We start from the raw sequence: 23,471 nt of genomic DNA, 5'->3' as shown, positions 1-23,471 counted from the left end.
AGGCCTGAATTTTTCTCTCTGTGTAGGCATGCACCCAACATGCTCGAGCGTAAAATGACGCACAATATTTTGGTCAGCGGGCGTGCGTGTGAGTCAGCAGCGTGCCCACCAACGATTGAGTGGCCTATTAGGGCCCTTAATTAACTGATTGAATGGAACTTTTTGCTACCCATCCAACCGTTCGGTTGCTGGGCAGGCGAAAATGCCAAGTGGCCTTTGCATTTTTGGCAAAACCTCATCCATGAGCGGGATGAGGTTTCAACCAGTGATTTTTAAAAATACTTTATACACTCACATGTAACATGTCCCTGCTCACGTGACTGGGTCACATGATGGGACATGTTTTCATTATTTTAAAAATCTTTATTTTTATTAAAAATCTTCAGCTCCCTGAAGCAGCTCTGTGCCTCAGGGATCTTTTACTGCCCCCACCCGTGTGTATGTGTGAACTTCAGCGCTCGTGCTCCTCCCGCCCCCACCCCGGCAGCGCTGCAGCGCGCGTTTCACGCTGGCTGACCGTTTATTGGACACCCAGCGTGAGATCACAGTCAGGGCCTGATCGCAGGAGGCGGTCTGTTTCTCAGCCACTCCCGAGCCTGCCCGCTGTGCCCACTCGACAATGGCAAAATTGTGCCCAAAGTCACAACCTCCTGTCTTTGACCATTGAGCAACCCTAAACTAATACATAATCTAAGGGGCCTGACTGCCTCCTGGAACAAAGTGTCCAGGTAATTCTCCCCCTCCCTGATGCCCTTAATGTCTGCAGCTCAGACTCCAGCTCAGCAGCTGAGCTGAAGCTGCTCTGAGCTGAAGTTCCACAGAGATGGTTGCCTGGTATTGCACCATTCTCCAAAAGCTCCCACAAACTCAAGGCATATGACCCGCCCTGCCATGTTTGTCTATCCCTATTTATTTATTGGATTACTTAACTAGTTACTAATAAAGTTAAGGCAAGTTAGTCCCCTGGCTTGGATATGAAAGAACACTCATCAACTCCAGAAATTAAGACAAGAATAAAAAGCAACACCTCCTTTCCTCTGCACTGAATTCTCTCTTGCACCAAATTCCTGGCTTGAGCACTTGATTTGTGAAGCACTGAGTTCCCTGGTCACACTGTGCTTCACTCTGTGTCACAGCACACAGTCTACTTATATAGAGAGCTTATGACTCACACCAAGTTACAACTGCCTGCTACACTGACACTTATTCAGGCAACCATTTTCAGATAATTGACAGTTGACTGCCACTGCTACTGACAGGCAGTTTCTCTAAAATAGGTATCTTAAATAACTTACACTTTCGTTTGCAATTTTGAAGTTCTAATTCAAATTCTAAATGTTAATCTAAATTACAACTTGAGAAATGTTTCCTGGTTCATACTGACTGGGACATGTTCTATTTTAAATTAAGAGATTACAGGACTTGCTGGGAATTGAGTTCATCTTTCAGGGAGCATAACCTGCGATTTCCTGTATTTTTCTGTGAAAATTGTATCAGTGGCCTTAACGATTGATCCCGTCATTTAAAGAAAGTGCTCCATCTTGTGGCTGGTCTCAGAATTGCTTAAGTTCTCCCAATTAAAGCAATGAATTTGAAATTTCTGTCAAAAGAATGAACTGATTTTTATTTGACACATTTCATATCTTCAGGACATCCAAAAGTATTTCACAGCCAATGAAGTGTCATTGTTTCAATGTAGGAAAACATGGAAGACAATTTGGACCTAGCAAAATGTCACAAACAGCAATAATCAGATACTCAGTTTTAGTGCTGTTGATTGAGGGATAAATATTAACAGCTTCACCAGGGTGAACCCCCTTGCTCTTCTTCAGATATTGTCATCATGATCTTTTACACCCAATGAGAGGACAGTCAACATCTCATCAGAAAGATTACACCTTCAGCAGTGCAGCACTTCCACTGTACTACACTAAAGTGTTAGCCTAGGTTACATGCTCTTGCCGCTGAAGTGAGGGTGAGCCCCAGCCTTCTGACTCAGAGTGCCACAACTGGGAAAAGGATGGCAAGGCTGGAACTTGCATTAGCCTTGAGATTCAATATTCCAAAATAATTACAGAGGAGGTAGACCATCTGACAAGAAAGTCCCTACAGTCCATTATTGTATCTGTTTGTCTTTCCAATTATTCTGGGGTTTCACATCCGGCATTCTACAGCAAACCACTAAAGTGACTGCAGCTGCAGTAATCATTTAAAATTCTACACTAGACACGTGCATTTGAACCAGTGTTAACAAGTTTTATGCTCCCAGCATGTAACTTTACTATTCTCACTATCCACATGTATCTTTGTCTTTTTTGTCTCTAGATCAGGGATTATTCAGGTACATATACAGTGAAACTTATCCCCTGCAGCTCAGCACCGAACCAGGAGTACAATCTGCCAATTGTCTGTAACCCACGAGAACCCATTACATTTGATCTGGATATTCGATTCCAGCAGGTGTGGTAGAATACCTGCAGACTTTTGTCTGTAGGTTCTTTAGTATGTATAATATAGTGTATATAGTATAGTGTATAATATCATAACCTCATATCATTAATAGAAATTGTGATGTAGTATTTTGTAGAATATAATTAAATAAAGTAATTAAGATAAGAGAGTACAATATAACCATGGCAGAACCTAATCGCTTCTGTTCACTGTTCTTATTCTTTGTAATAGGTGAGCGACCCTGTGGCTACTGAGTTTAGCCTGAACACCCAGATGGTCCTATTGTCGAAGAGAGAACTCTGGCTGTCTGATGGTTCAATGGGATTTGGAGAAGGAACGGATGTTGCATTTTCTGAAGGTTTGCTAGCACATGCGATATAAATTTTGTTATTCATTCACGGGGTGTGGGCTTCGCTGGCTGGGCCAGCATTTATTGCCCATCCCTAGTTTCCCTTAAGAAGGTGGTGGTGAGCTGCCTTCTTGAAATGCTGTAGACTATGTGGTGTAGGTACATCCACATGGCTAGTGAGACCTCCATACAGCTAGTGAGACCTCCCTACACACCATTGATACTATCAGGAAAGAGATGATTATTTCTGATTAGCGCACTGGTATGGAGCGTATCATGTTTACAGCGCAGTCCATTATAGCAGAGTCATCCATACAGACCTGATATGTTCTGTATGCCTGATATCCTTTTGTAAATGAACAGATTAGATCTGAGAGATTGTATTTTCATGACTGATAATGCCGGTGCTCCTCAGTCTGATGGTTATGCTGCCCGCAAACAAAGTAGATGGTAAAAAAATGTTTTTAGGAGTTCCTGCACTGTATCACATTGAATGGTTGCAGCAGGTGGAGGTTTGGCAAACACAGATTTGGGAATTTATACTATGGAATATGGCATGTTGGGATGTGGATTTGTATCCATGATTCCCCAAACTTTGGCTCACTGGTCTAGAAGCCCAGACACATATCCACAATTAGAATGAATAAATTGAAGGGAGAATGAGCTACTGATTGTCCCATTCTGACGCAGAAACAATTGAAATGTATTTTAATAGAAGAGGGTCAGTCATTCTCATATTGCATGAACTGTGTGTAGGCCAGGATTGGGAAAAGCTAACTAAAGATGGTGGAATGCTATCTCACCTAAAAAGGATCTGCATTTCATTAGTTTCCAACAATATACCTGGTTCAATGTTCTGCGATGTTCCAACTAACATGTTAAAGTGGAACCCTAACCTGATTCATTCTAAATCATAATTAGGTGAGATGCCAGATTACAGAGATTTAAATCTAGAACAAGAACAAAGAGCAAAGCAAAGTACAGCACAGGAACAAGCCCGTCGATCCTCCAAGCCTGCGCCGATCATATTGCCTGTCAAACTAAAACATTCACATCTACATCCACCTGCATGTTGAAAGGGTTTCAAAGCTTCCATATCATCAAATATATGTTTTGTTCCTCAACGTCCCATAGCCAGCCAGCAGTATGAGCTAGGTCATTTCTTTTCTCGGGATGGATGGAGTTGGATTTAACCCGAAAATGGTTAGCATTCAAGTTTGACAGAATTACCCCAGGCAGAGCAGACTTGCACATCCAAAGTGAGGCCACATTACTCAGCTCTAACTGATGGTTTCAGCACTATCTAATGGGACACTCTGCCCCATTGGCCCAAGGATCTGCAGCTTGAGAAATCATCCAGTTCAGTCACATGAAGACCCATGTCAGGAACTTGCAACGCTGAGTAGATGTCATCTTCGAATCGAGAGACAGCTGCCGACAGCAACAATGTTCAGCAGTGTAGGTGATTTTACCTCTTTCTTAAATTCTGAGACCGAGAGTTACAATTCACAAAACCTCACACTACATCCAACACCTTCACTGAGAATTTTAAATAAATCGTTTCAATTAAATTATACAGTTACCCCTCAGGTGGTCACTCTGAGATGACTGTAGGTCATAAGTATGAGTGATCTTTAACCAAGATCTTCCTCTTTAGTTCACCAAGACTCTGCCTATCAATACGTATCTTCTATTTTCTTTCTTGTGTGCTCCTATGTGGGACTTTTCAGGAGTTTACATACAGAACACAGTTTTTGAAAGAGCTGACACAAAACCTTCTTCTACATGCAAATTATTTTGTTGGGTGCATGATTGGCTGCTGCTTGGTTAGCATATTGCCAAGTTATCTTCCACTGGTTTAGCCATAGTGTACAAGGACTTGTCCTGGCTCACTTTCCTCAGCTGATCCAACCAATTTACTGTGATTATCAATTCTATTCAATTCAAATTGTCCTGTTCAATTCAGCACTATCACTGCAACAAGTATTGATGTAATTAGCATGTATCGCATAACAAACATTACTTTGAACTTGCAGCCAATCCATTAACCCTTTCCTTACAGCTAATTGGGTTTTTTTTTACATACTTTCTCCTGAAATTGTAAGTTATTTTACTATAGCCAATATTGTCTGATGTTCTCTCCTTGTTTCCCTCCTCCCATGTAAAAGATGTCTTATAATTTTCATGGAACTGAGCAGAGAGTTTGGGATAAAATTGTGCAAGAGAACAGTTAATCCTCAGAGTACTGTGTGCAGTTTTAGACACCCATTATAGGGAAGGGCATTGGAGCTGTAGATATATTTGTATAGTAAGCATCTAAATTAGCTTCAATTCTTATTGAGCTTTTTTCTAAAAGAGGCATGGTCTCAGTCTCCAAAATATGCAAAGAATAAACCAGGATGAAATGCAGTGCAGTGGGGAGAAAACAATACAGCCAAATTAGTTTTGAATTGCTCGAAAAAAGGCTTGCACAGATGCAAAGGGCTTAATGGCCTTCTTGTGTTCTTTAAACACCTATAGATGTTTTATTTCTATTCTGATGTCTTCCGTGATCTTTCTGTTCAGGTTCACTCATTTATGGACGTGTCATGGTGGACCCAGTCCAGAATTTGGGAGATTCTTTTGTCTGCAACATTGAGAAGGTTTTCCTATGTACTGGTGCGGATGGATACGTTCCCAAATACAGTCCAACAAATCATGAATTTGGTTGTCTGGCTGATTCCACATCTTTATTGTACAGGTTTAAGATTCTGGTATGTTGGATTCTGTCAGTTATAGGGAAGAAAAATGGAAATATAATTCAAGTTGCTTATTCAAAATTAGTCATACATCAGCACAAATTCTCCTTCTCTCCTCAGGACAAAGCTCAGCCTGAGTCCCAAGCTCCAGCCTTTGGTAATGTTCCCTTTGATGCCAGGTTGGCTATTGATGTGCCAGATGCATTACCACTTGTGAAACAGCTGGGGTCTGATGGTTTCAGCTTCGCTTCTGCTCCACTTTTCCAGGTGAATCTTTGATATTAACCCCTGCATTTCTTTTGGGCTTAAGTTTACTTTTAAGCTGTGAATGCCATTTTTTTGGAATGAGGGGTTGGACAATTTGCATAGGTTTATTTTGGCACATTATTCCAACTTGTTCAAAGAGAAATGATCTTCTTATCCTGTCTTGCAATGCCGTTTCCCTTAAAATGAAGGAACTTTGCAGTGATGCAGCATGCTGGAAGTAACGCTGTGCAGTGCTGTGACATGAAGCAGTTCAAGTTTACTGCTACAATCCCCCATACACTGGCAGGAGTCTTGCTTATCTAACTCGCTAGGAGCTACAATTCAGGGTTCTGCACATGCTGTGAAGTTTTAACTCCACAGCGTGTCAGCTATGTCACTGATTGACAGGCTGGTCCTCCAGTCGGGCTGGGAGTTTGTCAGTGAAGGCCACAGTAGAAAGTAACTCTATACCAGGTACGTGGCCGGGTCAAGTCTGGGAGGGAGGGCTGTTCATTGAAAGGGCGGGATAAGTTGAAGGGGGGAAGGGGACATTGATTATGGGGGCGGGGCGGGTTTGATCGGGGAGAGGAGGGGGTCAATCTGAAGGATAGGATGGTGGTTTATTGTTAGGGTGGGCTGCCAATCTGAAGGGGTAGGTTGGGGGGTCTGAGACGGTGGGTATCAGAGGCCTTGTGATTGGAGGTGATCACAGACCTCAGTAGTATGGGAAATACCCTGGGGGCGCAGGAGTGGATCAGAGTTTGGAGGCTGGTCAGGGCATATCGGAGGCCTCAATTTGAGTGGAGATTCAGGGCCTGGTGGTCTGGGCATGAAATCAGGGGACTCGTGGTGCTGTCGGATACCTCAGGTTAGAAAGTCAGCTGGGGGGCCCGATTGTGGTAGCTCCTGAGGCAGACACCTGGATCCAGGAGGCCGGAATGAAGACACACTTTCTGAATCCACCAGGTCGTCGTCTCAGTCAACTTTCCACTTAGGAAACGCGGCTGAGCAGAGTTAGAGTTGAAATCCTGAATGATAATGAAGTTCTCAACCTCATTACCTTATTTAAACTTTCAAATCACCCTTGAAGCTGCTTGGCTGTCCACCCAATTCCAGCCTTGGTTAAAGTTGAAGAAAGGCAGGTAGGAGGTGGATTTGGATCAGGAAACAGAACTTTTAGATTTTAATTCCCACCTCCAACTTGGCTCAAACTCAGTCATTACTTTAGGTTAAAATTCAGCCAACTGAGTCGCTGTGCAGAGAGATGCTGAACAGTGAAGGCATCATCAAAGCAGCTCTCAAGTGGTCAGATTCACAATAGGGTTCGTGGAATTCTTGGAAATTACATAGAGGAAGAGGGTAAGATATAAATTGTATAACTCACAAAGAAAAATATAGCTTTTAAAATGGTAAACATTCCTGATGCAAAAATCTCCTGATCAGTGCAGCAGTGATTGACAAATAATACCTATTACCAAACCTGGAACCATTTTAAAACCTGTCTTAGTACACCTGTGCGGTACCCCACTGTTCAGGAAGTTGATTTTTAAACCTGTTTATTTGATGTGTAATGTTATACAAAATGATGGGCTGCCCATTCGGAAAAATCTATTGAAAGGCCTGGCTATAATTATTGACCATTCGCTGAAAAGATCAACTCAAAGAGTGGAATCGTCCGGTCCCGTTTGTGGCGGGCATCATGGTGGGCATAAGTGGACAATATGGTGAGAAGGCCAAAAACCTGTTTTGCGCCACTGTGAAACCAGTTTCTGACTGTCCGCTCTGCCTGTCATCCAACATTGGAACTTAATTTCAATGCATTTACATCTCATTATTGTGCTTCTACGACGGAATCATCCTCCCAGTTCAAATTTACTGCCCATGTTGGTGTGACTTCAGGATGGCATGCTTCACGCCTGCCCTTAAAAGATGTGCGCCTGGTGAGCTGGACCTCGAGGGGAACCTGGAGGTGAGTGCACACAACCTTCAGCGCTCGCAAGCATCGCCCATAGGACATCAAGGAGCAGGTGTCACCCATTTGGTTGGGTGAGGGGGGTGGCGGTGGTGGGGGGGTGCAGGCAAGTTGCTTTTCCATGTCTGGCATTCAGTACGGTGCCAGGTGAGGGCTCCAGTGTGGGTGGGGCCAGGGGTGGAGGAGGCGGGTGTGCAAGACAGCACAGACTGAAGGCAGTACACAAGTACATGCCAGGGTGGTGGAGTGGGGGGGGATGAGGATGAAGGAAGTGACCACACACTTGGAAAAGTTTGTCAAAAGTGAGTATTCTTCCACAGCTGAGACCGTTCAGCAGCAGCTCCATTGACTTGATTGGAGTGGGGCCTCTGAAGCTTTTCTGCCCATTCACGTAACGCAAAAGCATGAAGGTGCCACCAAATTCTCCGTAACTGTTCACCCCTTGGGACAAACTCCAAATTAGTGTGCATTTTAGGGGATTACAGAACAATATTCAACTGGGCAAGTTGTAGAATCACCTTGCGTTAAGTTGCCATGGAGCAGTCACCGGTGGGGGCACTCACAGCCCCTTGCAATGTCATTATTAAGGTTTGGACCTACCTCTCCACGGTTCAAGCTAACAGTGGGGCCTTTCCATGTGGGTTAGGAGAATGCCTGTGCCTGAGCTGAGAGCACAGCGTGCAGTCCAATGGTCAATGCTGCTGTCAATCAGTCAGATGGAGTGGGGCGGAGGTGGGTGGGGTTTCAGTCAGCCAATGAGTGCACCATGCAAGTGATGGCCAGCACTCTCTAGAATGTGTGAAAGAGCCTTCTGACTGAACCAAGGGAGGTTCTTAGGTCACCTATGCTAACCCACGGGTCTCTCTCTTTGATCCTGCAGGAGGAGAACATCAGGATCATGGAGAAGAGAAGATGGAGAGTGTGGCAGAGGCACCTGGCTCAGCAAAGGGAGGAGCACCTGCTACAACATAAAGATGGGGCAGGGCCTGCTGCGCACACAGCTGAAGATCCTCACGTGAATGTTCACCGTCACCACAGGAACTGTGCACGTTCTCACTGGCCAGTTCCAACGCTTGACTTTCAAACAGAGTGAGAACCTTGATGTCTGGCATTCCACCCCCCAGGTTTGGGACCTCACCCGGTAATTGTGCGCTTTCTTGTCCTACACGTAGACAGAATGTGGGCAAGGTGCCTGCCAGGCCCACTGAGAAGGTTGCCAGGCGTGGGTGTGCTGAGTAGAGCCATTGCCCTTAGGTGCCTGGCTAGATCCAGGGTCTATAGATGGCTCCTGCCATTCCTGCAGATGACTGAGAACCAGTGTTGCCGAAGACTGCGCATGTCTAGGGAACTGGTCAGTCACATATGCCACCTGCTGCAGGATTTGGTGCCATGGGGACATGGAGGGCATCCACTGCCAGTGGCTATAAAGTGACCGTGGCGCTTAATTTTTACACCAGTGGCTCCTTCCAGGGCTCCACAGGTGATCTGTGCAGGATCTTATAATCCTCCACATACAAGTGTATCCAGGAGGTCATGGATTCTATCTTCGCGAAGGCACACAACTTTGTGCATTTCTTCTGGGATCAGGAATACCAGGAAGCAAGAGCACTGGGATTTTGCAGATCTCTGGTTTTCCTCAGGTGTAGGGTTCCATCAACTGCACTCACATGGCGCTTAGATTTCCATGGCAACAAGCAGTCAACTATGTCAACCTCAAGGGCTACCACTTACTGAATGTTCAGCTGGTGTGCAACCACCACAAACACATAAACACATCCTACAGGTCTGCGTACAATTTCCAGGGAGTGTCCACGACTCCTACATCCTTAGCAGGTATGGGTGTGTACAGAACAGTGGGCTCAAGAGTGGCGTTGAGAAAGGGATGGTGTGGTGCAGGATCCTCACGTGAATGTTCACCGTCACCACAGGAACTGTGCACGTTCTCACTGGCCAGTTCCAACGCTTGACTTTCAAACAGAGTGAGAACCTTGATGTCTGGCATTCCACCCCCCAGGTTTGGGACCTCACCCGGTAATTGTGCGCTTTCTTGTCCTACACGTAGACAGAATGTGGGCAAGGTGCCTGCCAGGCCCACTGAGAAGGTTGCCAGGCGTGGGTGTGCTGAGTAGAGCCATGGACGAGATGAGGCTGCGATCTCCGGAGGAGATGAGGCCAGATGGAGATGTGAGTGTGTGTGTGAGTTGGCAGTGAGTGAGATGCCAGTGAATGTGTGATGGGCTTGTGAGTGGGTAAGTTGAGATTGATGAGATGGTTGACTTACCCTGGCTGCATGGATGAGATCATTCATTCATTTTCTGCACTGGATGGCCAATGTCTTGTGTGTAGCATTAGCACTGACCACCTCTGCCACCGCCTCCCAAGCCAGAGCGGTGAGACTGATGGGCCTCTTGCGGCCAGAGCGGGGATAGAGGACATCGCGGCAGGCCTCCAACGGTGTCTGGAAGGCATCCCAGGGATGCATCACCGAATCAGAGGGGTGCACTCTTCCTGGCTTTTGGGACCATGTCTTCACAGGAGCAGTCCTGGGCTGCAAGCATTGAGAAGTGGGTGCACGGTTGCTGTTCAAATATGGTACTAGGCATGAGGAAGTGGTGAGGTATCGGCACGGCAGGCAAATCAGAGGCCACCCGCCAGTGTTCCACCATGTTTCCAGTCACTGCATAATTAATGAGACAGGAAGGGGACGATTTGGCTCAAAATTCCGCCATTGTGGCCGGCGGTTACAAGATCTTTTTTCAATACCGCTACCACACTTTGTGTAATTCTGGGAGGACTCTGCCCAAAGCCTCCCAATGTAGAGAAAGCACTTCAAGTGACATCAGGCAACTCACCTTAGCCTGATAACCTCACAGGGCAGTGGAATGACTTGTCCTCGGATGGCCCAGGAGTGCCTTTTACAATTGTTGTAGACTTAGATACCTGCCTTCAACACAATACTGATGTTCCTGAGAGGATTCAGAAAAAGTGGAAAGGATAAGAATATTGAAGGAATTGAGCATGTGCTCAATGAAATAAATTACAAGGAGAGCAGATGTCACAGAGTCATTATGGCACAGAAGGAGGCCATTCATTCAGTTGAGTCCATGCTGGCTCTCTGTAGAGCAATCCAATCAGTCCCATTCCTTCACTCTGTCCATGTGATTCAGAAGGCTGAAAATACAGGTTACAAGAAAATAAAATTGATAGAGCTCTATTGAAGCTAGAGATTGGGACGATGTTTTATCCCACAGTGTAGTATGGCATAATGGCTCCCAGCAATTAATGTATCTTGATCAGCCTCTGTAAGGAGCAGTTAATATGTATGTCTATTGAAACTGAGATTGGGTATAGACAGAGGGTGTTGGCAGCTTGAAAGATATTATAATCAAACAAGCTCTATATTGTTGAAAGCATGGAAAGCAACCAGTTAAGAATTAATAATGCTGAATAAGATTTTATACATACTCTGGAAGCCAAATAGAACCTATTCTGTAGGCAGCAGGGAGAGTCATTGCAGAGGCTCCCTGCAGGAAATGAAATGAGTTGGTAGAATGCATAATGGAAAAAATCTCGAAAGACATGAGGGTGAAACTTCCGACTTCACCAAAAGCATATGACATCTTTTAGAAATGCTTATAGTTCATCTAACTTACTCAATTCACCATAAAGATAAAGCTAATTTACCTAATCAAACTGTGCTTTTCTAATCCTCTTCCAGGTGGCTGCTGGCCGAGAGTGGTATGTCCATGTTATTTACACTGTCCGTTCCAAAGAGAATTCCAGTAGAGGAATTGGCAAGCGAAGTGTGGAGTTTCTGCATCATTCAGTGCCCTCCACAGGAAGCCTTTCCAACAGCCTGGTATTCAGCCGAAGTAAACGATCAGCACCGAGGGAACCGGATCTTGTCCAGGATATTGGAGCAGAGAATAGCCGAGGCACTAATATCCAGCATATAGCACTGGACCGTGCCAATAAAATCATCATCACCCAGAAGGACTACCTGCCCAGCGGTGAACGGTACCAGAAACCACTTCAGCCCACTACCAGTGAGGAGTCTGAAGGTGGCATCCTCCCCATGGTAGGCGGAGCTGGGGGTCTGCTGCTCTTAGTCTGTATGGCCGTCATAATCTTTCTGTTGTTGAAGCGCAGGAACAGCACCGCCAGTGGGAAGCAGTCGTCAAACGAGAAACGGGCTGGCAGCAATGAAACAATGACCACAGGGCAAAGCTACAATAGTGATAGTTCGGAGGTCTAACAGTGCTGAGAGCTGTCACTGTGTCTTGTACAAAAAACTGGCTAGAAATGAGAAAAATCTCAGTGCCTTATCCCACAGTGCCTTGCATGAACACTTGGAGCAACACCCGGCAAATAATTGTTTTACTTTTCTCCCATGAGACTTGAGGAGCAAAGCCTGTAAAAATCTTGTCAAGGTGCATCTGGCACAAACGGCAAGGAATTAACTTACAAGCTTTGAATTTGAACAAGTTATTTATGATTGAAAGGTAGCATCCCTTATAGAGTGTAGCACTGTGAGATTGTACCCTCTGACTTTTTTTTTACACATAGCTGTTGGTTTCCAATATTTGAAGCTGATTATACCCACTTATTGGTGGGGCTGAATGCCATCCCTTTTATGGCCGAATTGATGCCTTGAAACATGTGGCACAATTTATACCTAGCAGCCTGGTGCTCTTTTAAAGGGATTATAATGATTTCTGTTCCCTTTTAGTTCTTAATACGTGAACCTTGAATTCTTAATAATGGTTATTCATATGTATTGTAATGCTTGTATTACTTGTGCAAATTTTAGCTTGTTTTTGTGCTTTGCTTCTTTTTTGAATCATTTTACTTTAATATCTCTTCTTGGGATAGCTGTGAATGCTTAGGATTATATATTGTTATGAAATTCAGAAGTGATCAGATGAGGGTGAACACAAGAATAAGCTAACCAGAACTGACAGGAGGTTTAAAACACACCCTGACAGGCTTGAAGAGGCCTGGTGTGTGATTCCTGTGGATAAACTTTAAACTATTGTAAATGTATGTTTGTGATGCCATATACTTCCTGATTTAGTGCCTGTAGATTACAAAACAATGGAAATCATGAGGATATAACATTTTTTAGAATAGGAAGAGGCCATTTTGCTCAACCAGCCTTTCCCTTTTTGGTAGGCCTCAACATTACATACCCACCTTCTCACCTTATCCCTCAAGTCATTTCCCCTGCAACTTCATCTATCTTCTTACGCTCACCTATGTACTTTCTCATATGGTCAGTTCCTTACTTCTCAATGCCATTTACCAACCTTCTCAACATACCCCTTATTCCTTCTTCTCTCAATCTCATTCACCCATCTTCTCAGCATAATTTTCAACCCTTTCCTTCCTTCCAAAATACATTGACATGCCTCTTGGACCCATTTAAAATATTAACTGTAATACCCTTCCCTGATTTATTTGACAAATCTTTATGCTCTTTGGTGAAATCGAGTCAGCTCCTGCTCTTGTGGAGCAGGAAGATCTTCACATTTAATTCCAGACACTTGTAGGATGCACACAGAGACTGTTTTACTGTGGGTCTTTTAAGAGCTGACTGTTTCAGAATGTATCTCATGCCATTATGTTCTTAGTCACTTTCCTTTGTGGCTTTTTTGGTAACATGAGTTAAGTGCAGCTGCTAAATGCTGAGAATATGTGAATTGTGCCGCTTCTTTGTCCTTACGCACAAATCCTGTTAATGCTTTGCTTTCTTTTAAACTGGTATATTATTGAAACAGGTTGTTAAATCTCTATACATGATGGTGCTTTATAGTAGGATTTTGAAGTCCTGCATTTGGTGGGAATCTCTGAGTATAAACAACACTTGAATGACTTTCTTTGTTAATTATAACAACTGTTGATATGTACATTCAGTGAATGTATAGCACTTCTAAATTGTATTACATTAGAGGATATGGACAATCTTATATATTCAGTTTGATGTTATGACATTATTACCTCAACATTGTATATTGTCACTGTAGTAACAAGAGCAGCAGATTTTTGATTCTGGAAATCAGAAAAGGTAAATGTCATCCCACTTTTCAGAAATTATTTGAGGTTTTTACTCAAAAATGAATGTTATTATGGAACACCATCCCCCATAAGTAAATTCTACTTATTCAGTGAATTGAAGCCTCTGAGCCTAGCTATAAACAGATGAATTTATGGAATTTGAATCTAGTAAATATCCTGGAATCCTTTGTAATAAAAAACAGAATTTCACTTAATGCAGTCACTTTGAACCAGTGACTAATTTTGTGGCCTTTTTATCTGAAGCTACATTTTAACATAGGAACAGGCAAGTACTGTCAAAGCCCAGAAACACAGGAAAGGAGCTCTTATCATCTGAGTCTTTGAGACTTGGGTCCCCTTGTTGACTTTATCTGAGCTTTAACCAGATTCAGGGAACATGTGAGAATGGCATTATAAAGAATAACCACCAGTACTGGAAAACTGAACTACAAAACACTGGACATACACAGCTGGTCAGTTAGCATCTGACAGAGAACAGATACCAGAAAGCAGGTGTTGTTATCATGAGCTCTAACTGTGTGCATTCTGATTAATTAAGTGACAGACTTTGCTGAATTTCTTTTTAAAAACAATAATACAGTAGCTTTCATAACTAAAAATCTGTCTCGTGCTTCTGTTTATTTGGGTAAATATTTGTGACTCAGTTGAGCTGTATTACCTCTCAACTTTACAGTCCCAACTTCAGCTCCACATATTCTGCAAAGAGTATCCTAATGTGGGATTTTGCCAAAGTATTGTGAAGCTGTAAAATGGGGGCTGTGGTTTAGACAGTTAGAGCTCCAGTTTTGGGGAGAGCACAGTTCCTTCTGTCACAAATCTTTCATTACTGAGAACTTTGGGCACTAAATTTGTTATGGCCTGTTTTCAGATGCATAACTTGGTGCAGTGGTTCCAAGCATGTGCCCAAACAAGAGGGCCTAAGGCCAATCCTAAACTGGTCCTTGGGTCTCAGTGTAATAATTGGAACAAGCTGCTGGCATATGTCGCTCCTCTAGTGGCAGCTCGCCCAATCTAATTTAGCTTACTTGCCTCACCGCAGTGTGAGCGTGTGACAGTGGGCGTGTGGCAGTGGGAGTATGGCAGCGGGCGTGTGGCAGTGGGCATGTGACAGTGGGCATATGACAGAGGGCATGTGGCAAAGTGCATTGTGGCAGTGAGCGTGTGACAGTGGGTGTGTGGCAGTGGGCAGGTGGCAGTGGGCAGGTGACAGAGGGTATGTGGCAGAGGGCAGGTGGCAGGGGGCGTGTAACAGTGGGCATGTGGCAGATGGTATGTGGCAATGGGCATGTGAAAGTGGGTGTGTGGCAGTGGGTATGTGGCAGCAGGTGTGTGACAGTGGGCATGTGGCAGTGGGCATGTGGCAGCGGGTGTGTGACAGTGGGCATGTAGCAGTGGGTGTGTGACTGGGCATGTGACAGTGGGCGTGTGGCAGATGGTATGTGGCAGTGGGCATATGACTGGGTGTGTGACAGAGGGTATGTGGCAGTGGGTGTGTGACAGTGGGAGTATGGCAGCGGGCGTGTGACAGTGGACATGTGACAGAGGGTATGTGGCAGAGGGCGTGTGACAATGGGCGTGTGGCAGACGGCATGTGACAGTGGGTGTGTGGCAGTGGGCATGTGACAGTGGGAGTATGGCAGCAGGTGTGTGACAGTGGGCATGTGACAGTGGGTGTGTGACAGAGGGTATGTGGCAGTGGGCGTGTGACAGTGGGAGTATGGCAGCGGGCGTGTGACAGGGCATGTGGCAGAGGGTATGTGACAGTGGGTGTGTGGCAGTGGGCATGTGACAGAGGGCATGTGGCAGAGGGTATGTGACTGGGTGTGTGGCAGTGGGCGTGTGACAGTGGGCATGTGACAGAATATGTGGCAGAGGGCGTGCGACAGTGGGCGTTTGGCAGAGGGTATGTGACAGTGGGCAAGTGGCAGTGGGCATGTGACAGGGTATGTGGCAAAGGGCATGTGACAGTGGGTATGTGACAGTGGGTGTGTGACTGGGTGTGTGACAATGGGCATGTGGCAGTGGGCATGTGACAGTGGGTATGTGGCAGAGGGCATGTGACAGAAGGCGGTGTCAGTGGGCTGAGCATGGGGCTAGCAGCAGGCCACAGTTTTACTGGAAAACTCACAGCAAGCTAAACATGAAAGAAAAATGTGCATGTTTGGTGGTATCCTCCAGTGGTACTTTTAAAGATTGCTGGCTTGTGGACCAGGTAACTGAGGGGAACAGGCCCAGCACCCAATGCATTCCACGGATGGATCCTGAAATGGATGCTAGGCTTTCATTTCCATATTGAAGAAAGGCCTATGCATGGCTGCCTAAATAAAGTCTCTCATTAATTTTGCCATGCCCAGCACACAAGTACAAAATGCTCTCGGCAATTTTAAAATTTAGATCCTTTTGGACCTACAGCTTGTTAAATTACTTTGTTGCATTGTAACTTTTTGTGTAAAATGCACATAACATGGTACATGGTGGAAACGCCAATACAAATGAATATGGCACATGTCAGGAGAAGGTAAATGCAGTCGCACACTAATAAAATAGCAAGTAACAGCTGTCCGAGGCACAAATATGGTACAGCCACTTCCAAACGTAACAGAGTGACCCATCAGGACAGCAAGGACACGAAGGTAACTAAAATACCACAATTGCAAGAAGGAGGTGACACTGTGATTTATATGAACCGCTTGCAGATCCTGCAGGGAGAAAGGAAATAGGACAGATCACAGAAACCAAGGTCATGTCTTTGAAATTTGAAGTAATTTTTATTTGAGAAGTTTCCAGGATCGTTGAGGAGGGTAAACCAAAGACAATGTCGGAAAGCTTTTGTTAAGGTACCTCACAAGAGGCTTCTCTGGAAAATAGAGTCTTGTGGAATTAATGGTAATTTCACTGCAGTGGGGTGAGGACTAGCTGAATGCTCACAGGCAGAAATGGGATTTGAATGTGATTGGAGTTTGGTTCTCATTGGTATTCTACAGGGATCAGTATGAGGACCTTGCTAGTGGCCTTACAGAATAGATATTCGGCTCATATCTGTGCTGATTCACTAAATGACTTCAAAAGAAAGTTGGACCTCTTTCTGAATATAGCTGAGATCATAAAAATATAAGAATGTAAAGGATAGGAGCAGGAGTAGACTGCTCAAGCCTGCTCTGTCATCTGATATAATCATGGTTGATCTTCTGCCTCATTTTGTAGATATCCTATAATTTAAATCAGAGCCAATCTGGTGTCCTGGACCAGTTTTGATTTCTTACAGGGACAGGAAAAATTGTTTTTTAGCCTATATCCCAGGAGACTATCTATTTTAATGCCAGGAGTATTACAGTTAAATGGTTGAGTTAAGGGTGAGGATTGACACTTGGATTGTGATATAGTAGCCATCACAGAGACATGGTTGAGGGAGGTACAGGATTGGCAGCTCAACGTTCTGGGATATAGAACCTTCAGGTGAGACAGGGGAGGGGGTAAAAGAGGAGGAGACATTGCATTATTAGTTAAGGAGTCAGTTACTGCAGTAAGGAGAGATAATATCATGGAGGGGGCATCGAATGAAGCTTTGCGGGTAGAGCTTAGGAATAAAAAAGGGGCAGACACATTGTTAGGTGTTTATTATAGACCCCCAGATAGTCAGCGGGAAATTGAGGAGCAAATATGTGCACAATTTGCGGAGGTGTGTAAAAACAATAACAATAGAGTAATTATATTAGGTGATTTCAACTTTCCCAACATTAATTGGGATAGACATAGTGTTAAGGGCTTGGATGGAATGGATTTCTTGAAATGTGTACAGGGGAACTTTTTAGGCCAATATGTAGAGGGTCCAACAAGGGACGGTGCAGTGCTGGACCTAATTCTGGGGAATGAAGCCGGACAGGTGGCTGAGGTGGTCGTTGTGGGTGAGCATTTTAGTGATAGTGACCACAACATGGTACAATTTATGTTTGTTATGGACAAAGAAATCGACAAGTCGCAAAAAAATATTTTGGATTAGGGAGAGCTGATTTTAGTAAAATAAGGCAAGATCTGGCCAAGGTAGATTAGGAACAGCTACTTGTGGTGAAATCTATAGAAGAGCAGTGGGGGGTGTTCAAAAAGGAAATGGGGAGGGTACAGGCTCAATATGTTCCCTCCAGGATGATAGGAAGGAGTAACAAGCCCAGGGAACCATGGATGACCGGAGATATTCAGGATATGATGAGAAGGAAAAGAGAGGCTTTTAGCAGGTACAAAGGGAGCAAATCAGCAGAGGCATTAATGGAGTGCAGAACGTATAGGGTGGAGCTTAAGAAAGCAATTCGGAGAGCCAAGAGGGGATATGAGAAAGCTCTGCCTGGTAAAAGTAGGGAAAATCCCAAGATATTCTATAAGTATATCAATGGGAAGAGGATAATCAGGGAAAGAGTAGGGGCCATTAGGGATCAAGAGGGCAAGCTGTGGGTGGAGCCAGAGGACATCGGTAGAGTGTTGAACAAATACTTCACATCCTTCTTCACCCAAGAGAATAAGGATGAAGGTATCAAACTCGGGGAGAGAGATTGCGAGGTTCTTGAGCAAATTGATACAGGGAGTGACAAGCTATTGGAGGTGTTGGCAGGCTTAAAAGTGGACGAATCTCCAGGTCTGGATGATTTATGTCCCAGACTGCTGAGGGAGGCAAGGGAGGAAATCGTAGGGGCTCTGACCCAAATTTTTAATTACTCTCTGGCCAAGGGGGAAGTGCCAGAGGACTGGAGAATAGCTAATGTGGTTCCGCTATTTAAGAAGGGTTGTAGTGATAAGCCAGGGAACTGCAGACCAGTGAATCTCACGTCAGTGGTAGGGAAACTATTGGAGAAAATTCTGAAGGAGAGAATCTATCTCCACTTGGAAAGGCAAGATTTGATCAGAGATAGTCAGCATGGCGTTGTCAGAGGGAAGTCATGCCTAACAAATTTGATTGAATTTTTTTGAGGAGGTGACCAGGTGTGTAGAGGAGGGTAGTGCAGTTGATGTAGTTTATATGGATTTCAGCAAAGCCTTTGACAAGGTCTCACATGGGAGATTTATAAAGAAGGCAAATGCACATGGGATACAGGTTAATTTGATAAGGTGGATTCAAAATTGTCTTAGCTGTAGGAGACAGAGAGTAATGACAGAGGCATGCTTTAGTGACTGGAAGCCGGTCTCCAGTGGCATACCACAGGGATCCCCTATTCTTTGTCATTTATATAAATGGCATGGGTGACTATGTGGGAGATAGGCTTAGTAAGTTTGCGGATGACACAAAGATTGGCTAGGCGGTTAACAGTGAGGTTGAGTGTCTGGGGCTACAAGAAGATATTGATGGGATGGTCAAATGGGCAGATAAGTGGCAGATGGAATTTAACCCTGAAAAGTGTGAGATGATACACGTTGGAAGGAGTAATTTGACAAGGAGGTATTCAATGAACAGCATGGCACTAGGAAGTTCTGAGGAATAAAGGGACCTTGGTGTATGTGTCTACAGATCTCTGAAGGTGGAGACGCATGTTAGTGGGGTGATGAAAAAGGCACATGGGACACTTGCTTTGTCATTCGAGGCATAGATTATAGAAGTAGGGAGGTCATGCTCGAGTTGTATAGAACCTTGGTGAGGCCACAGCTGGGGTACTGTGTGCAGTTCTGGGCGCCACATTATAGGAAGGATGTGATTATGCTGGAGGGGGTGCAGAGGAGATTCACCAGGATGTTGCCTGGGATGAAACATTTAAGTTATGAATAGAGGCTGGATAGACTTGGGTTGTTTTTGTTGGAGCAGGGAAGACTGAGGGGCTGCCTGATCAAGGAGTACAAGATTATAAAGGGCATGGATAGGGAGCAGCTGTTCCCCTTCATTGAAGGTCAGTCACAAGGGGACACAAGTTCAAGGTGAGGGGCAAGAGGTTTAGAGGGGATGTGAGGAAAAACTTTTTTACCCAGAAGGTGGTGACGATCTGGAATGCACTGTCTGGGAGGGTGGTAGAGGCGGGTTGCCTCACATCCTTTAAAAAGTACCTGGATGAGCACTTGGCACATCATAACATTCAAGGCTATGTTCAAGTGCTGGTAAATGGGATGAGGTAGGTAGGTCAGGTGATTCTCACATGTTGGCGCAGACTCGATGGGCTGAAAGGCCTCTTCTGCATTGTGTGATTCTGTGATTATGCAGCTCATGAAAGGCAGGGAATAACTTTATTGTGATAGATGGGCCATCATGACTGTGTGGGACAATAGATGGGACAGTTGATCTTCTCTTGTCCATCATTTATGTAGTGTACATACTACCCAGGGCCCAGAGGATTACTGAACCAAAGAAAGAATTATAATGCTGAAGCTTCTTTCCTCATTCCTGAAGGAAGCGCTAGCTTCCTGTTACTCACCGTGCCCAGCACTTCAGGATGGCTTGGAATCTGCAAGGGTGAAATTGGCCTTTGGCAGTACAACAAAAATGGTGATAGTAAATCAGCAGCCATGCCTCCATCCTGATGGATTTTCTCTTCCATTAAATTTGACAGAAAAGAAAATCAAGACAGAAGGTAAATGGGCTGCTGATTGGCTATTGCACCAGCTCCTGAGATGAATCTTACATCTTGTATGTTTTCAAACTAACCCTAAAAGTTCCCAACTGGGTCAGTGATGTATACCTTAACTCTTCTTGTAGGCTTGTAGCCGGTTGTCTGGAATCATTGTAATAATTCAGATAGAAGTTGTCATATCCACAGTCATGCTTAAACAAGTGTTTCTCCATTTCAGTGACATGCTGAACATGAGTTTTGTTCAATATTTCTTCTCAGACACAGAAAAGAATTCAAAACTGGAAGGGCTGCTGTCAAACTGATAGATGCAATAAGCAACAGACAGAGCAGGGCAGTTTTATTTAATATTTTTCTAAGTAAAAGTTTTTTTATTTAAAACTGAAACAATCTTCGTATTTTGCTTTTTAAATTAAACATCCAGGAAATGAAAATTAAACAAATGCATGTGTATAGAATTAACTTCCGTTCTGGGTTATTTTAAATAGTGGGAGGTCTAAAAATTACAGCTACTGAGGAGGCAAGATAACAGCCTATTTTTAGAACCATAAGTGCAGGAGAACGCAAAACAAAAACAAAGATACCTGGAAAAACTCAGCAGGTCTGAAAGCATCTGCGGAAAGGGATACAGTTAACATTTCAAGTCCGAATGATTCTTCATCAGAACTAAGGAAAAATAGAAAAGAGATGAAATATAAGTTGGTTTAAGGGGGGGTGGAGGGGACAGGTAGAGCTGGATAGAGGGCCAGTGATTGCCAAAAGATGTCATAGACAAAAGGACAAAGAGGTGTTGACGGTGGTGATATTAGCTAAGCTATGTGCTAATGGTGACATTAAGGGCAGAAAGCAGGATGAGCAAGGTACAGATAGCCCTAGTGGGGGTGGGGTGGGGGAATGGATCGAAATAGGCTAAAAGGTAGAGATAAAACAATGGATGGAAATACATTTAAAAATAATGGAAATAGCTGGGAAAAGAAAAATCTAAATTATTGGAAAAAAGGGGGATCGGAAAGGGGGTGGGGATGGAGGAGAGAGTTCATGATCTGAAATTGTTGAACTCAATATTAAGTCCAGAAGGCTGTAAAGTGCCTAGTTGGAAGATGAGGTGCTGTTCCTCCAGTTTGCATTGAGCTTCACTGAAACATTGCAGCAGGCCAAGGACGGACATGTGGGCATGAGAGCAGGGTGGAGTGTTGAAATGGCAAGCAACAGGGAGATCTGGGTCATGCTTGCGGGCAGACCGAAGGTGTTCCGCAAAGCGGTCACCCAGTCTCCGTTTGGTCTCTCCAATGTAGAGGAATACATGGGAGCAGCGAATGCAATAGACTAAATTGAGGGAAGTGCAAGTGCTTCACTTGAAAGGAGTGTTTGGGCCCTTAGACGGTGAGGAGGGGGGAAGTAAAGGGGCAGGTGTTGCATCTTCTGCGGTTGCATGGGAAGGTGCCGTGGGAGGGGGTTGAGGTGTAGGGGGTCATGAAGGAGTGGACCAGGATGTCCCAGAGGGAACGGTCCTTGTGGAATGCCGCCAGGAGGAGTGAAGGGAAGATGTGTTTGGTGGTGGCACCATGCTGGAGTTGGCGGAAATGGCGGAGGATGATCCTTTGTCTGAAGGGAAGAAAACTGCAGATCTTGAAATACAAACAGTAATGCATAGCTTGGTCAACAACTGAAGTTGTGTTCATTCTGACATGGGGTCTATGCCCAAAACATTGATCTTTTTATGTCTCAGCTGCTGGACAGGGTTGCTGGATGTTTCTGTGTTGAAGACAGGAGAGGAAGCTCCGATACATGCAATACAAATACACACTTGCACACAGCAATTATATTTAAATTCCACGCTCATTTATTTCAAGGTGGAAACAGTTAAAATGGATCCCAATAACTTTGAGTGAAATTCTGAGATTTCAAAAGTGAGGTGAAAGTGATGGATACACAGTTATTGGAATCCACCACAAGGGGGCAGAAGATGTACATGTTCCTTGTAGGATTATCCATAACTGCCACCAATCTGATCATGGGGATGAGTTCTTTAAAGCTTGCTTGCAGACAGAATTTTCCCATTGGCATGCAGGGAGGGGCCCCGCATGCCGACGTGTAAAATGACGCACAGTGACTTTGGGCAAGTGCCTCAACATCACCACGCGCCATCGCGATATTTCGGTGAGTGGGTGCACGATGACCTCCGATGCGCGCCTGCCATTACTTAATGGACCACTTAAAGACCTTGAGGCAACAATTGACAGTGATTTTCCGGCACCCATGTGATCTTCAGGTCGGCACAAGGGCGCAATGGGTAGAACATGTTTGTAGAAACCTCATCCACGGGCAGGATAAGAGGGGTTGGGGGAGTCGAGAATGTGCTCAGTTAGACATTTAACTTGGAATATTACTGATACTTGCCTGTGTGAGCAGAAATCCTTCAAAACTCATACCAGCTGCTTGGACACGACTTGCAACCTTCAGGTCAGTACTCTGCAGTGAGTAATCTTTTTTGGGGCCTGCAGGTTTCAGGAAGCCTCTCTTATTCTGGGAATGGGAGCTGTGTTCTCCACTGGAGGTGCCTCCTCTGAGGAGGAAGTGAGAGCCAGAAGGAGGAGGAGGCCTCCAGGGGAGCCACCTTTGGGAGGAGAGGTGTAGGCACAAGGGGTGCAGGGCCAAGAGTAGTCCAAGGAGGAAGGGGCTGCAGAAGACGCCACTATCCTGCTGCCAGGGTTTACAGGTGGTGAAGCAGCTACCTCAATATGTCTGAGGTGCAGTGTCAAAGGAGGCTCCAACTCTCAAGGGAGACAGTCAACTATATCTGTCAGATAATTGGCCCTGAGATCTCCCCTAACTGTGTGGGTGGACACCCCATGCCAGTGGCTCTGAAGGTCACAGCTGCCCTCATCTTCTATGCCTCCGGCTTTTTCCAGGGTTCGGTGTGTGATCTTTGCGGTGTCTCCCAATCAGTTGTCCACCCGTGTCTAGAAGGTGACAGACGCTCTGTGCAGGCGTGAATTGACTTTCATCCACTGCCGCTGGGACCAGGCCAGCCAGACAGAGCGAGCCAGAGGCTCTTGAGCAATTGCTGGCTTCCCCCATGTCCAGGGTGCAATAGACTG

General features: G+C 44.8%; 1 protein-coding gene across 1 annotated transcript in view; it reads left to right on the top strand.

Moving 5' to 3' along the window:
• The window catches only part of frem3 (Fras1 related extracellular matrix 3), a 417,152-nt gene extending 405,141 nt beyond the window's left edge, over positions 1-12,011 (top strand). The window contains exons 20-24 of the mRNA XM_041178465.1: positions 2,326-2,460; positions 2,683-2,809; positions 5,366-5,553; positions 5,659-5,805; positions 11,475-12,011. Coding sequence (XP_041034399.1) covers positions 2,326-2,460; positions 2,683-2,809; positions 5,366-5,553; positions 5,659-5,805; positions 11,475-12,011 — 1,134 coding nt within the window. The remainder of the gene's footprint in view (positions 1-2,325; positions 2,461-2,682; positions 2,810-5,365; positions 5,554-5,658; positions 5,806-11,474) is intronic.
• Positions 12,012-23,471: the final 11,460 nt, after the last annotated feature.

The sequence above is a fragment of the Carcharodon carcharias genome, chromosome 1 (assembly GCF_017639515.1).
Source record: "Carcharodon carcharias isolate sCarCar2 chromosome 1, sCarCar2.pri, whole genome shotgun sequence".
In the NCBI taxonomy this organism is placed as follows: Eukaryota; Metazoa; Chordata; class Chondrichthyes; order Lamniformes; family Lamnidae; genus Carcharodon; species Carcharodon carcharias.
This window is presented reverse-complemented; position numbering and strand designations above follow the sequence as displayed.